We start from the raw sequence: 12,055 nt of genomic DNA on the forward strand, positions 1-12,055 counted from the left end.
ACCCACTATATCCCATAGTGGCCTCTCCAAACACAGAAAAGTATCCCACAATATCCTCTTCACAACAGTATAATTTCCCATACTGGCCATTACAGTGTTTATTGCAAATATTGCAAAAATTTGGGGTTTGGCAGAATCTAAACCCGCCGGGTATAATGATTGGAGGGCCAGGGGTGATAAGAATCAGAGACGTGGTTTACGCTAATATCATTATGCATCGGGAGGCTGGCCTGAACCATGTAACATCTGCAACATCACAACCCAAAGACCCGCGCCAGAGCCCAGGAGAGAGTTGAAGAGCCTTAGGCTGAGGCCCCATGTTGTAGAAACGCAGCTTTTTTTTGTTGCAGATTTCGTTGCAGTTTTTCGAGCCAAAGCCAAGAATGGCTACAAATGGAATCGGAATAGGAAGCTCTTAAACTTCTAACTTCTGTTCAGTCTAGTCCTGGCTTTGGCATAAAAAAAAAACGCATTAAAAAAAAAAAGCGTTTCCGCAATGTGGGGCCCCAGCCTTAAAAGGTTTTTTGGGTGGAAACCTGGTGGACCCCGCTTTGTAAGCAGATTCAGTTTCTATTTTTTGTGTCCCTAAGCTGCCCCAAAGAACGGAAACCTTAGCTCAAGTGCAAACCCAGAGCAACATGTAAATCATCCTATTAGAACAAATACACATTGAATCCACGTGGCCTCGTATTACTTCTTTATTTCACTTGCCTACATATTTAATAGGTTTGCAGCCTGAAGGTTACGTTGCATAGTGATAAAGTTCAAGATATGTCTCCTGAGTAGATCTCCTGAAGGTCATGAATTATGAAGAGTTTTTTGTGATTTTTGAGCCTATTTGGCCTTTTCTATGGTGGGCCAGACTTGGTCTGACCAGTTTGTGTGTCCTCTGGTGTACAATAAGAGAAGCCCTGTATTCAAACTGCTTCCCACAGTCAGGACACTTGTGCGCCGCCTCCGGCCTATGCACCTTCTGATGTGTAATAAGACTGTACCCATCAGAGAAGTGTTCACCACAGTCCTTGCACCGGTGAGGCTTCTCTCCTGTGTGAGTCCTTTCATGAACTACAAGGCCAGACCTGTATGTAAACCGTTCTCCGCACTCGTGACATTGATGGGGCTTCAGTCCTGTATGAATTTGCTGGTGCACAAGAAGAAGACACCTAAAGTCAAATTTTTGGTCACATACATCACACCGATAGAACAGATCTTCACGGTGAGTCCTTTGGTGTGCAATAAGCTGAGACTTGTAAGTGTAGAAGATGCCGCAGTCCCCGCACCAGTAGCAAGTGTCCCCAGTATGTGACCTCTGGTGTGAGAGAAGATGAGACTTATGAGCAAACTGTTTGTCACACTCGTTGCAGATGAAAGACTTCTCTCCCATATGTCTTCTCTTATGTCCCACAAGGTGAGATCTGTCCACAAAACACTGTCCGCAATGTTCACACAAATGAGCACTTTTGGGGATTTTTGCACCATTCACGGTAACTTCTTTTTGTGTCCCAGTCACAGAATTCTTCTGCTTTTTCTTTTGGGTAGGAGACTTTTTCTTTGTTAAATCCTTACTGATAATATTGTCATTTACTGTCCACATCTCACATTCCCACTGAGGACAAGACGATGAATGGCTTCCCAGGTCACACACAGATGATGCAATGGAGGAGTTTCCATGAGGAATACTGGTATCATCTACTATGGCCCCATCTTGTGAACTTCTTTGGGATTCTTCTGCCAGGCTTCTGTTCCCTGATCCATCTGTCAAAAAGAAAAAGAATTAAAACTGGTGTTTATTTAAAAAAATTAAATTGATTATTATATATTACGCACCCCCCACCTGGCAGTTTGGAGCCATCTCTGGGTGGGACTTAAATGCTCCAATTTGTACAACGCAAATGTTGGACAGTATGGGTTCAAGGGGTTTCCAGGTTAAATATTCTCACGACCTCAGGATAGATCAGTTGGGGTCTGACAACTGGCACCCTCACCGATCAGCTGTTCTCAGCAACTGATATACAGACAATGGAGCAGGCAGTGGACAGATCTGTTGTTTGTACTGTCTGAACTGAGTCCCATTCAGGTGAACAGAACTATCTGCTTCCGCCTCCATGACCTGCGTTTCAGAGTACAGATGATTTTTAGGGACGCTGGGTATCAGTCTGTCTCCAATATCATATTGGTGAACTAGCTATAGCAGGGATCAGCAACCTTGCTGTGAAACTACAACTCCCAACCTGCTCCCTTCACTTCCATGGGAGTTCCCAGAACAGCAGAACAAGTATGCATGCTGGGAGTTGTAGTTTTAAAACAGCTGGAGTGCCAAAGGTTGCCGACCCCTGAACTATAGGAGAGGTTTCCAATATGTTTCATCCCTGAATTTATAAGGGAAATGCCTCATCACCTCCATCCCTCTCCTCCACCATTCTTGGCAGTATCTCACAACACCACGTGAATAACCTAAATGAAGGGAACATGGCGTCACTGGGGTGCCACTGAAAAAAAAAAAAAAAGACGACTTGCTGCCATGTTCCCTCACTGACTGCGGCCAATTGCTCTAGCCTATAGTTGGTGTATACCTCTAATAAAAAGGGAACCTCATTCATGTAAATAACATTCTACATATGTCTATAAGATCAATACAATGTCTATAAGTGACAGAATTAACCCCTCTAACCAACCTGCAGCCGTCTCTTTGCTGACGCTCACATCCGCCATCTCCTTCTCACTTAACTTCTCTTCTCCAAGAAAAACAATATTAAAACTGTTCTTGAATGGACCTATAAGAATAAGCAGAGGGAAAGTCTCACAAATACGGTATATTGGGACTTGTTTACGGCTATTTTTAATAAAAAATTAAATGTAATTGGTAACAATGACCATATATGTATGGTAGATGTGTGCACGGAAAATATGGCTCAGAAGCGGATGCCAGCTATGATATACCGAGCTGCCGCAACCACTAGTGACTGTAGCATCTGAGGTTAGTCTGAGCCAGGGGGTTCCCTGCACTCCTAGCTGCTTGCCATGGCAGTCTGAAGTTTTGTGAAGGCTCCCAGGCCTGTCACTATAGTATTCTTATTAAGACCCGTTCCCCCAAGGTCTTCACCTGTTGATCCCAGCTCAGCCAATAACTGGTTAAGGTGGGTCACTCCTGCATTTTTTTTTTTTAACAAGACAACCCCTTTAAGATGGTTATACACATTAGATGAATGCCAGCTGGGTGCATCAGCCAACCATATAATGTGTATTACGATGCCCTGACTCTTCCCCAGTGGCACAAGTGAAAGAAGGGTTGGCAAAGTTGTATTTCAACATATTTTATCTTTTTTCCCTAAGTAACTAGTATAGGTGCATCTTATTTCCATATCAGTACTAAAAAAAAACCAAAAACATGCACACTCATCCGATGTGAGAGAACGGCTCCATGCACTGTATACAGCTTCTGGCTTCATATACTGTCATGTTAGAACCAGGGAACTTCAGCTCTGCTCACATTAACTTGAACAGGAACAGAGCTGTTTCCTTGTATATGGCTTTCGGCAGCCAAATCGACTGATCGGTGAGGGTCCACTGATCCCACTGATCTGATTATGATGACAAATCCTATGGATAAGTCTTTAGTATTCATTATGCCAGACAATCCCTTTAAGTCTTTCCAATCTTGACTTGAATACCGCTGACCAGTAAGACAGATATCAAGATGTTCCTATCTATGTCATGTTACCTGAGCATCTGTCCAATGAGATCCCTTCTTCCAGCACCATATTCTGATAATGGTCCTTATGTTCTTCTATATAGTCCCATTCCTCCATGGAGAAATAGATTGAGATGTCGCCGCATTTTACTGGTATCTGGAACAAGGAATACACACAGATATAGATCTGGGATCTCACAGAGGTGGAAATGAGACATTATATACAAGCAAGTCTGACCTGTCCAGGAAGAAGGTGCATCGGACTGTGGGGGGAATTTTTCTTCACTATGACGTATTCCTATGAGACAAAGCAGGTATAGGTTACTGATCAGCCTTGTACATCACTCACCTACACTATGTGATCAAAAGTATCCAGACACCTGGTTGAAAATGACTTACAAGTTGGTGGCGCCCTCCATTGGTCATGGAGGGGGCTTGCACCCCTTGTTGTTTTGCGTGGCACTATTACAGCACAGGCCTACATTGATGTGTTAAACACCTTCTTGCTTCCCACTGTTGAAGAGCAATTCGGGGATGGCGATTGCATCTTACAACACGATCGAGCACCTGTTCATACTGCACGGCCTGTGGCGGAGTGGTTACATGACAATAACATCTCTGTAATGGACTGGCCGGCACAGAGTCCGGACTTGAATCCTATAGAACACCTTTGGGATGTTTTGGAACGCCGACTTTATGCCAGGCCTCACTGACCTACATCGATACCTCTTCTCAGTGCAGCACTCCATGAAGAATGGGCTGCCATTCCCCAAGAAACCTTCCAGCACCTGATTGAACGTCTGCCTGCGAGAGTGGAAGCCGTCATCAAGGCTAAGGGTGGGCCAACACCATATTGAATTCCAGCATAACTGATGGAGGGCGCCACCAACTTGTAAGTCATTTTCAGCCAGGTGTCCGATACTTTTAATCACATAGTGTACATCTTAAAGGGGTTGTCCATGAATAGTACAGGTAAACAGAAGAAATCTATTTCCTTCTCCCAGTTTTAGGTTGCTCTTCTCCTCCTCATGTTCACTCTGACGGTTATCTAAAAGAGAAAGCTCCGCACTTTGGGCTATGGAGGGGGAGGATGATAACTAGCTTACTGTATACTTGTGAACTCTCTCGAAATATCAGAGAGAATCATGCAAAAAAGGGGGTAACCTCTCAACATCCTAGAAGAGTAGGTCAATCTCCTGTCCCCTCACATTACATTGATGGGTCAGGGTTTTGCATGGCTGCCAGGTCTACTAGAGACCAACTTAGAAAAGTTGGCAAATATTTTTTGCCCCGTTCTGTGCAGTGGTAGACTCCTATCCCTAAGACACATAACATCACAGTGTAGCAAAAATTCTCAACTGCTCTTATTTTTGTGTCTTTTCCAGCATCCTTCTTCTCCTCCCCCCTCCATAGACTTCTATATAAAAAGCAAATCAGCCTGAAAAATGGAGGAAATAGATTTCTTTAATAATTGAAAGTACATTGTAAAGGGAGTCTATCAGCTAGAAAATTAGTATCAAACTAATGACAATACTTTGTAGAGCAGCTTCTATATTTTCCAAAGATGCCTTTCTTATTCTGAATTGCAGCTTCATTTTCATGAAAATCAAGGTTATGGCTTATACAAATTAGCTGTAAACAGCTTAAGGCTGAGGCCGCACATTGCGGAAACACAGCTTTTTTTTTGTTGCGTTTTTTTTTACCCAAGGCCAATAATGGCTACAAATGGAATGGGAAATATATAGGAAGCTTCTTAATCTTCTACCTTTTGCTTAGTCCACTCCTGGCTTCGGCTAAAAAAAAAAAAAAAAAAAACCCAGCAAAATCTGCAAGAAAAAAAGCTGCGTTTCCGCAATGAGGGGCGACAGTATAAGGGGGTATTTCTTCTGTTGGGGCTTCATTCTCTGCTCTGGAGAACTGCCTTGAATTGTCGCTCAGCTCCGCCCCCACTGCGTGAAAGACATCTTCCACTTTGTCTGCAGTTAGGGGCAGTTATCTGAAGTGGAAAGCAAAGACCCTGTAGGAGAAGAGCTGCCTCTAAAGCCCTTTTCAGCTATTTTGCACCGTACCTTTAAATTTGGGGTTTAATGTTATTACTCACATACATATTGCTCTCCAACTGTTGAGAAGCTATAAGGGCCTTGTGATGAATGGCCCAGAGTTATGTTTTTTTTCAATGCCCATCTCAGGTATATTTCCCATGTGAATTTACTCTACCTGATTAGCAGGTCAGAGATAGTGTCCAATTGTCCAAGCCTAATTACTCCCTGGAGGTAGCTTTGATCATCCTTTTGTCTCACCCTGGGCACAGCATTAGCATGCCTGTGCTAACTTCATTATTCTTAGCAGGTGGCGTCTTGGATCAGTGGACTGAGAGCCTTTCTATCACCTTTTAGCAGACAACCTGACTCGCTTTGGCGAGGTGAGATCCTTCACAGGCCTGATAGGGCGGCATGCTGGGAGTTGTAGTCTGACAATGGCTATAGAGCCTCATGTTGAAGACCACTGCTGTATAGTTCCAATGGATATAGCACAGGGTATACTAATGATCGGAGGAGGAGACATAAGACAGAGGATGGACATGATCCAAGATACTTACCTCCCCAGTCAGCAGGTAGATGATTCCTAGCGCATGATTCAGGATCTTTTCCGCCATCTGTTTTTTCATCTTAATCATAGTTTCGTTCTTGACGGACATCTAACAAAGCAGAAGAAAAAAAATGATAGAAATATAAGCAGCAACAATACTCCATTAACAGTGCTTTACAATATAGATTCCAGCCCCCTGATGGATCAGAAGAACGGACATCCAGGGGCATATGTGAACGTAGTGTAGCTCTGTCTCTCTTTTTATAGACTTCTATAGACATGGGTCCATCTTGAGAGGGATAGAACACAGATATTCAGAGTGAGTCAGTTTAACAAAGGGGAGAAGGAGCAAGGAAAGCGTCTTAGAAGAGCAGAAAGAAGCATTTCCCTCTGATCAGACAGATTACAAAGTTTCTTAAAATCACCTGCACTTATCATTTATGAGACTTTGTAGAAATTACAGGGATTTTTTTTTTAGTTTATATCAATGGGAGCCAAATTTTTCAGCACACACACAAAAAACCCCCCAAAAAAACACAACAACAAAGAAAGAAAACAACCTATGTTTCCAGGGATTTCAGCACCAGAAACAGAGCTGAAACCACAGTGGTTGGCCACACACAGATCATCAACACTGCACGACACAGTGCTCGTCCTACTCTTAGGCTAGATTCACACGAACGCCGCTTTGCAAGCATTTTCACAGACCCCTCAATCATTTCAGTGTATGTATGTCACTCAGCCAGATCTCTCACTGTCATGTGAACGTAGTCTTAGCCTAGGGTCTCATGCACACGACTGAGTCTTCGGGCCGAGTCTCTCCCATTAGGGGACTGATGCTCCATTCGTATGATCATAGAGCAGACCTGGTGTCATCTCAATGGAGTGGAATGAAATCCCCCACAGAAGTGAATGGGGGGAAGGAGGTTATCTGAGTACTTTCCGCTAGGAAAACAGTCCACCCTGGGGTCACGTACATGTAGCCTCAGACTTCTGCCCCGGGCTCTACAGCAAAAATATACATCTGATTTATTCGGCATGTATCTTTGCATGTTCTATGTGAACATGTCCCTAGTTTGGCTTCACATCTGGATTGTCTAATCTGTTCTTCTGGTCTGTCGTTGAAACAGAAGAATGGATTAAGAAATAAAGAATGGTAGACAACAGTGAATCCTGATGGACCACAATGACTATAATGTAATCTATTAGGTGTCTGTACAGTGGATCCCTATGGACCCCATTGATTATAATGGATGTTAGGTATCTGAACAGTGGATCTCAACAGACCACATGGATTATAATGGGATCTGTTAGGTATCTGTACAGTAGATCCCTATGTACATCATTGATTATAACAGTATTTATTTAGAATCTGTACAGTGGATCCCAACAGACCAAATGGATTATAATGGGATCGGTTAGGTATCTGTACAGTGGATCCCAACAGACCACATGGATTATAATGGGATTTATTAGGAATCTGTACAGTGGATCCCAACGGACCACATGGATTATAATGGGATCGGTTAGGTATCTGTACAGTGGATCCCAACAGACCACATGGATTATAATGGGATTTATTAGGAATCTGTACAGTGGATCCCAATGGACCACATGGATTATAATGGGATCTGTTAGGTATCTGTACAGTGGATCCCTATGGACCCCATTGATTATAATGGGATTTGTTTGGCATCTGTACAGTGGATCCCGACGGACCACATTGATTGTAATGGAATCTGTTAGGAATCTGTACAGTGGATCCCGACGGACCACATTGATTGTAATGGAATCTGTTAGGAATCTGTACAGTGGATCCCAGCGGACCACATGGATTATAATGGGATCTGTTAGGAATCTGTACAGTGGATCCCGACAGACCACATGGATTATAATGGGATCTGTTAGGAATCTGTACAGTGGATCCCAATGGACCACATGGATTATAATGGGATCTGTTAGGAATCTGTACAGTGGATCCCAATGGACCACATGGATTATAATGGGATCTGTTAGGAATCTGTACATTGGATCCCGACAGACCACATTGATTATAATGAGATCTGTTAGGAATCTGTACATTGGATCCTGACAGACCACATTGATTATAATGAGATCTGTTAGGAATCTGTACATTGGATCCCAGCGGACCACATGGATTGTAATGGGATCTGTTTGGAATCTGTACAGTGGAACTCGACAGACCACATGGATTATAATGGGATCTGTTAGGTATCTGTACAGTGGATCCTGACAGACCACATGGATTATAATGGGATCTGTTTGGTATCTGTACAGTGGATCTCGACAGACCACATGGATTATAATGGGATCTGTTTGGTATCTGTACAGTGGATCCCGACAGACCACATGGATTATAATGAGATCTGTTAGGTATCTGTACAGTGGATCTCGACAGACCACATGGATTATAATGGGATCTGTTAGGAATCTGTTGTTTACTCTCCTGACATTGCCAGACAAAAAAGTCGAGCTCGCAGGACTTTTTCCTCCTCGCTTCCACACAGAGTCTGAGCCGGACAGACACTGACACAGATGTGACCCAAGACTGCTAGTCCTGGGACAGACAAAGGGACAGCTGTCAGTATTACACAGCAATGGTGGCAACGCTTTGTAGTCATCACATGACAGCTACCGCCACGCCAAGTCACCTTCTAACCCAGAGAAGTCACTATCACCCTTATAAAGCCTACCAAGCTATACCTGCCCAGCTGAACTACTAGTCCCAAGATGCCCCCTTATGGATGCCTATGGCAATGTCTGCTGGGACTTGTAGTCACCACCTACCAGTTACTCAGCAGGTGCCCTCCTATACATTCCCTATAAGTATTAATGTATATTTCCTCTCTTACCCCCTGAGAATATACAACGTGATCTTCTACAATCCAAACCCAGCAGAACGGAAGGGGCGCGCGGTGTAGCCAAACATGGCAGCGCGGGGGATTGTGGGATTTGTGGTATAAGTGTTTCTCTATGTAGCGCCGCTAGAGCAGCGGGATACTACAGCTCCCACAATGCCTTGCGCGAGAGAACGGCAAGAAAGTCACCGGCGCGTCACGTGATGCTTGTGTATCGGAGAACATGCGGCCAGTAGCTCCGCCCCTCTGGGCATTCTGGGAGTTGTAGTGTTACTAGAAAGTCAGGAGTTGCTGAGAGCAAGAGCTTGATTAGCTTAACCTTCAATTAGTTGGCTGGAGCTGCGGGCCTTGTGTATGGTCACTGACTTGTAGTATTATATACAGGACATTACTACATAGCAGTGATAGTAGATACAGCCCAGTGCTTACCTGTATATAAGTGGCGTAGGGAACCCAGGAGAATCATAGAAGAGCCGAAAGAGGGACAAAATATGCTTCCGCCCACTTTTATGTTGACCCCGCCCATTATTTTGTATGTGCCCCCACACAGTATAATCCTGCTAGTCACCTGTAAATTATATTCCCTCCATCTCTCCCCCAGTTCATATAACCCCTTTATCTGCCCCCAGTTTCATGTCCCCCCCATCTCTGCCCCCATTTTCATGCCCCCCCCCCCCATCTCTGCCCCCATTTTCATGTCCCCCCCATCTCTGCCCCCATTTTCATGTCCCCCCCATCTCTGCCCACAGTGTCATGCCGTTCTCTCCCCTTCATCTGCCCTTGGTGTCCGCACGAATCATGCAGAGAGAAAAGTCCTACAAGCAGCACTGTTCTCTCCACATGTTTCGTAGTCTATGGGGTCCGTGTGGTTTCTTAGCTAACCACTTTTTAATGCATATAGGTTTCCTTTCAGGGACTCCCCAAACGGAATACTGAACGCAGATGTGAACCAGGCCTTACATAATATCCTGACTTTGGCTCAAAAACTACAACAAACGCTGTGTTTCCACAAAGTGGAGTCTTGACCTTAATGAGGATCTTTCACGTCCTCTGGCACCAGTGATATTCTATACCGCTAGAAAGCTGACAGCGCATTGAATTCAGCGCACTGTCAGCTTTCCCGATCTATGCCTGGGTGCAGGAGATATCGGTGCCACTAGTTCCGCATGGGGATCCCCCAAACAGACTACTGAACGCGTTTGCAAGTGGTGTACAGTGATAGCACACAAACCCCATAGACTATAATGGGGTTCATGTGCTTGCTGCCAGATCTCCGCACAAGTCATGCAGACAGGAAAGTAGATTGTGAGCTACTTTTCTGTCCGCATGTTCCCTGAAGAGATCTCGCAGCAAACACACAGACCCCATTATAGTCTATGGGGTCCGTGTGCTTTCACTGCACACTGCTTGCAAATGTGTTTGGTAGTCCGTTCGGGGGGTCCCCATGCAGACTCCCCCAAACGGATTACCGACCCAAATGTCAACAAGGCCTTAGTTTTACAAAATATCAATGAGTACAAAATGTATAAATAACCTTGAATGAAATGAAAACTGATATACACACCCATATACCAAGATAAAAATACAAGAAAGCTAATAACAAAAGAATTTATTCAACAAAATTGCAATGCTGGCAACATGTTTATAAATGACTCATCACAAGTATGGAAAAAGGTCTGGCTCTAACTCATATCCTATGTCATTCTTAAGACTTTCTAGAATATTCCTTAAAGTAACCATGGTATCATGAATTAATGTTTCCCCTTGGGTCTAGCAGATGCCATATATGTATCAGGGCGGGTTCACACCTGCATCCGGTCTCCGCTTTAGCCAATCCGGTGGGTTTCCATCTTCTGCCCTGAGAAACTGGACAGGGGACGGAAACCCGGCAGTCAGTTTTCAAACCCATTCACTTGAATGGGTTTGCAAAGTGACCGCCCGTGAGCGTCTTCTGTCTGTCTGTGGTGAAACCCTTTTTTTTCTAACCAGACACAAAGTCCTGCATGTCCGATATTGTGTCTGGCTAAAAAAAATGGTTTCGCCATGGAGAGGCAGAAGACGCTCACGGGCGGTCACTTTGCAAACCCATTCAAGTGAATGGGTTTGAAAACTGACTGCCGGGTTTCTGTCCACTGTCCAGTTTCTTGGGGCAGAAGATGGAAACCCACCGGATTGGCTAAAGCGGAGACCGTGAACCTGCCCTCAGGCTGTCTGTAGCATATCATAGATAAAGTAAATGTCTACCCTAAAATACCATTGTTTTGGGGTGGGGGGGGGGGTTAATACAAAGAAGTTAAAAATTCTGTCCTGATGAAGTTCTTAACATACCTTTATAGTGACCAGAATCCCATTTTTCTGCTATAGATCTCCAAATTCCCTGTATAGACTTAGGGTAAGAATCATGAGTCTGTCTAAAGTAATTGCCATCTTTGTTGCCCAGTTTTCAAGAACAGAACACAAAATGAAAGGTTTGCTGTTATTACAGGCAATACATAGTTTTAGTTATAGACAGCTTCAAAAATCTTGTACATAAAGTTAGAACATAAAGCTACCACTAGAGGCAGTTATTAGTTTAGGTTTCCTGCAGTGATGATGACTCTTACACATACATAACCGCTGTAGCAAATCACTGGCCTTAGGGTGATGTGACCATATGGCACAAGACCGCTGGATCGGCACATCGGCATACATTGTGCTAGTTCCAATGAAAGTGGCACTAATATCATCTGATCAGTGGGGGTGCTAGGTGTTGGACTCAATGTACCGGTACATTGTACAGGTCATCAATATTTAAAGTACTTTTCCATTGGTTTTCCATGAAGAAAGGATAGGTCAAGAATTGAAGATCCTTTGGGATCCGACACCTAGGACCCCTACAGATCAGCCATGTGAATTG

The 12,055-nt window shown here is 44.0% G+C and overlaps 1 protein-coding gene across 1 annotated transcript; it reads right to left on the reverse strand.

The window, feature by feature from the left end:
* Positions 1 to 688: 688 nt before the first annotated feature.
* LOC142185650 (oocyte zinc finger protein XlCOF7.1-like) lies at positions 689 to 9,228 on the reverse strand. Its single transcript, XM_075261084.1, has 6 exons — positions 9,154 to 9,228; positions 6,291 to 6,389; positions 3,930 to 3,989; positions 3,722 to 3,848; positions 2,676 to 2,774; positions 689 to 1,755 (listed from the first exon to the last, which is right to left on the reverse strand). The coding sequence occupies exons 2-6, from the start codon at positions 6,387 to 6,389 to the stop codon at positions 806 to 808; spliced, it is 1,335 nt and encodes a 444-aa protein (XP_075117185.1). The 5' UTR covers positions 9,154 to 9,228; the 3' UTR covers positions 689 to 805.
* Positions 9,229 to 12,055: the final 2,827 nt, after the last annotated feature.

Source organism: Leptodactylus fuscus, chromosome 11, assembly GCF_031893055.1.
Source record: "Leptodactylus fuscus isolate aLepFus1 chromosome 11, aLepFus1.hap2, whole genome shotgun sequence".
Classification (NCBI taxonomy): domain Eukaryota; kingdom Metazoa; phylum Chordata; class Amphibia; order Anura; family Leptodactylidae; genus Leptodactylus; species Leptodactylus fuscus.

Excerpts from the sequence above, each read along its gene's own strand:
- LOC142185650 (XM_075261084.1), bottom strand. The coding sequence starts at position 6,389 with ATGTCCGTCAAGAACGAAACTATGATTAAGATGAAAAAACAGATGGCG. Across the intron at positions 2,775-3,721 it reads CTCATTGGACAGATGCTCAG|GTCCATTCAAGAACAGTTTT; the intron begins GTAACATGACAT and ends TTATTCTTATAG. Across the intron at positions 1,756-2,675 it reads CAGCAAAGAGACGGCTGCAG|ATGGATCAGGGAACAGAAGC; the intron begins GTTGGTTAGAGG and ends TCTTTTTGACAG.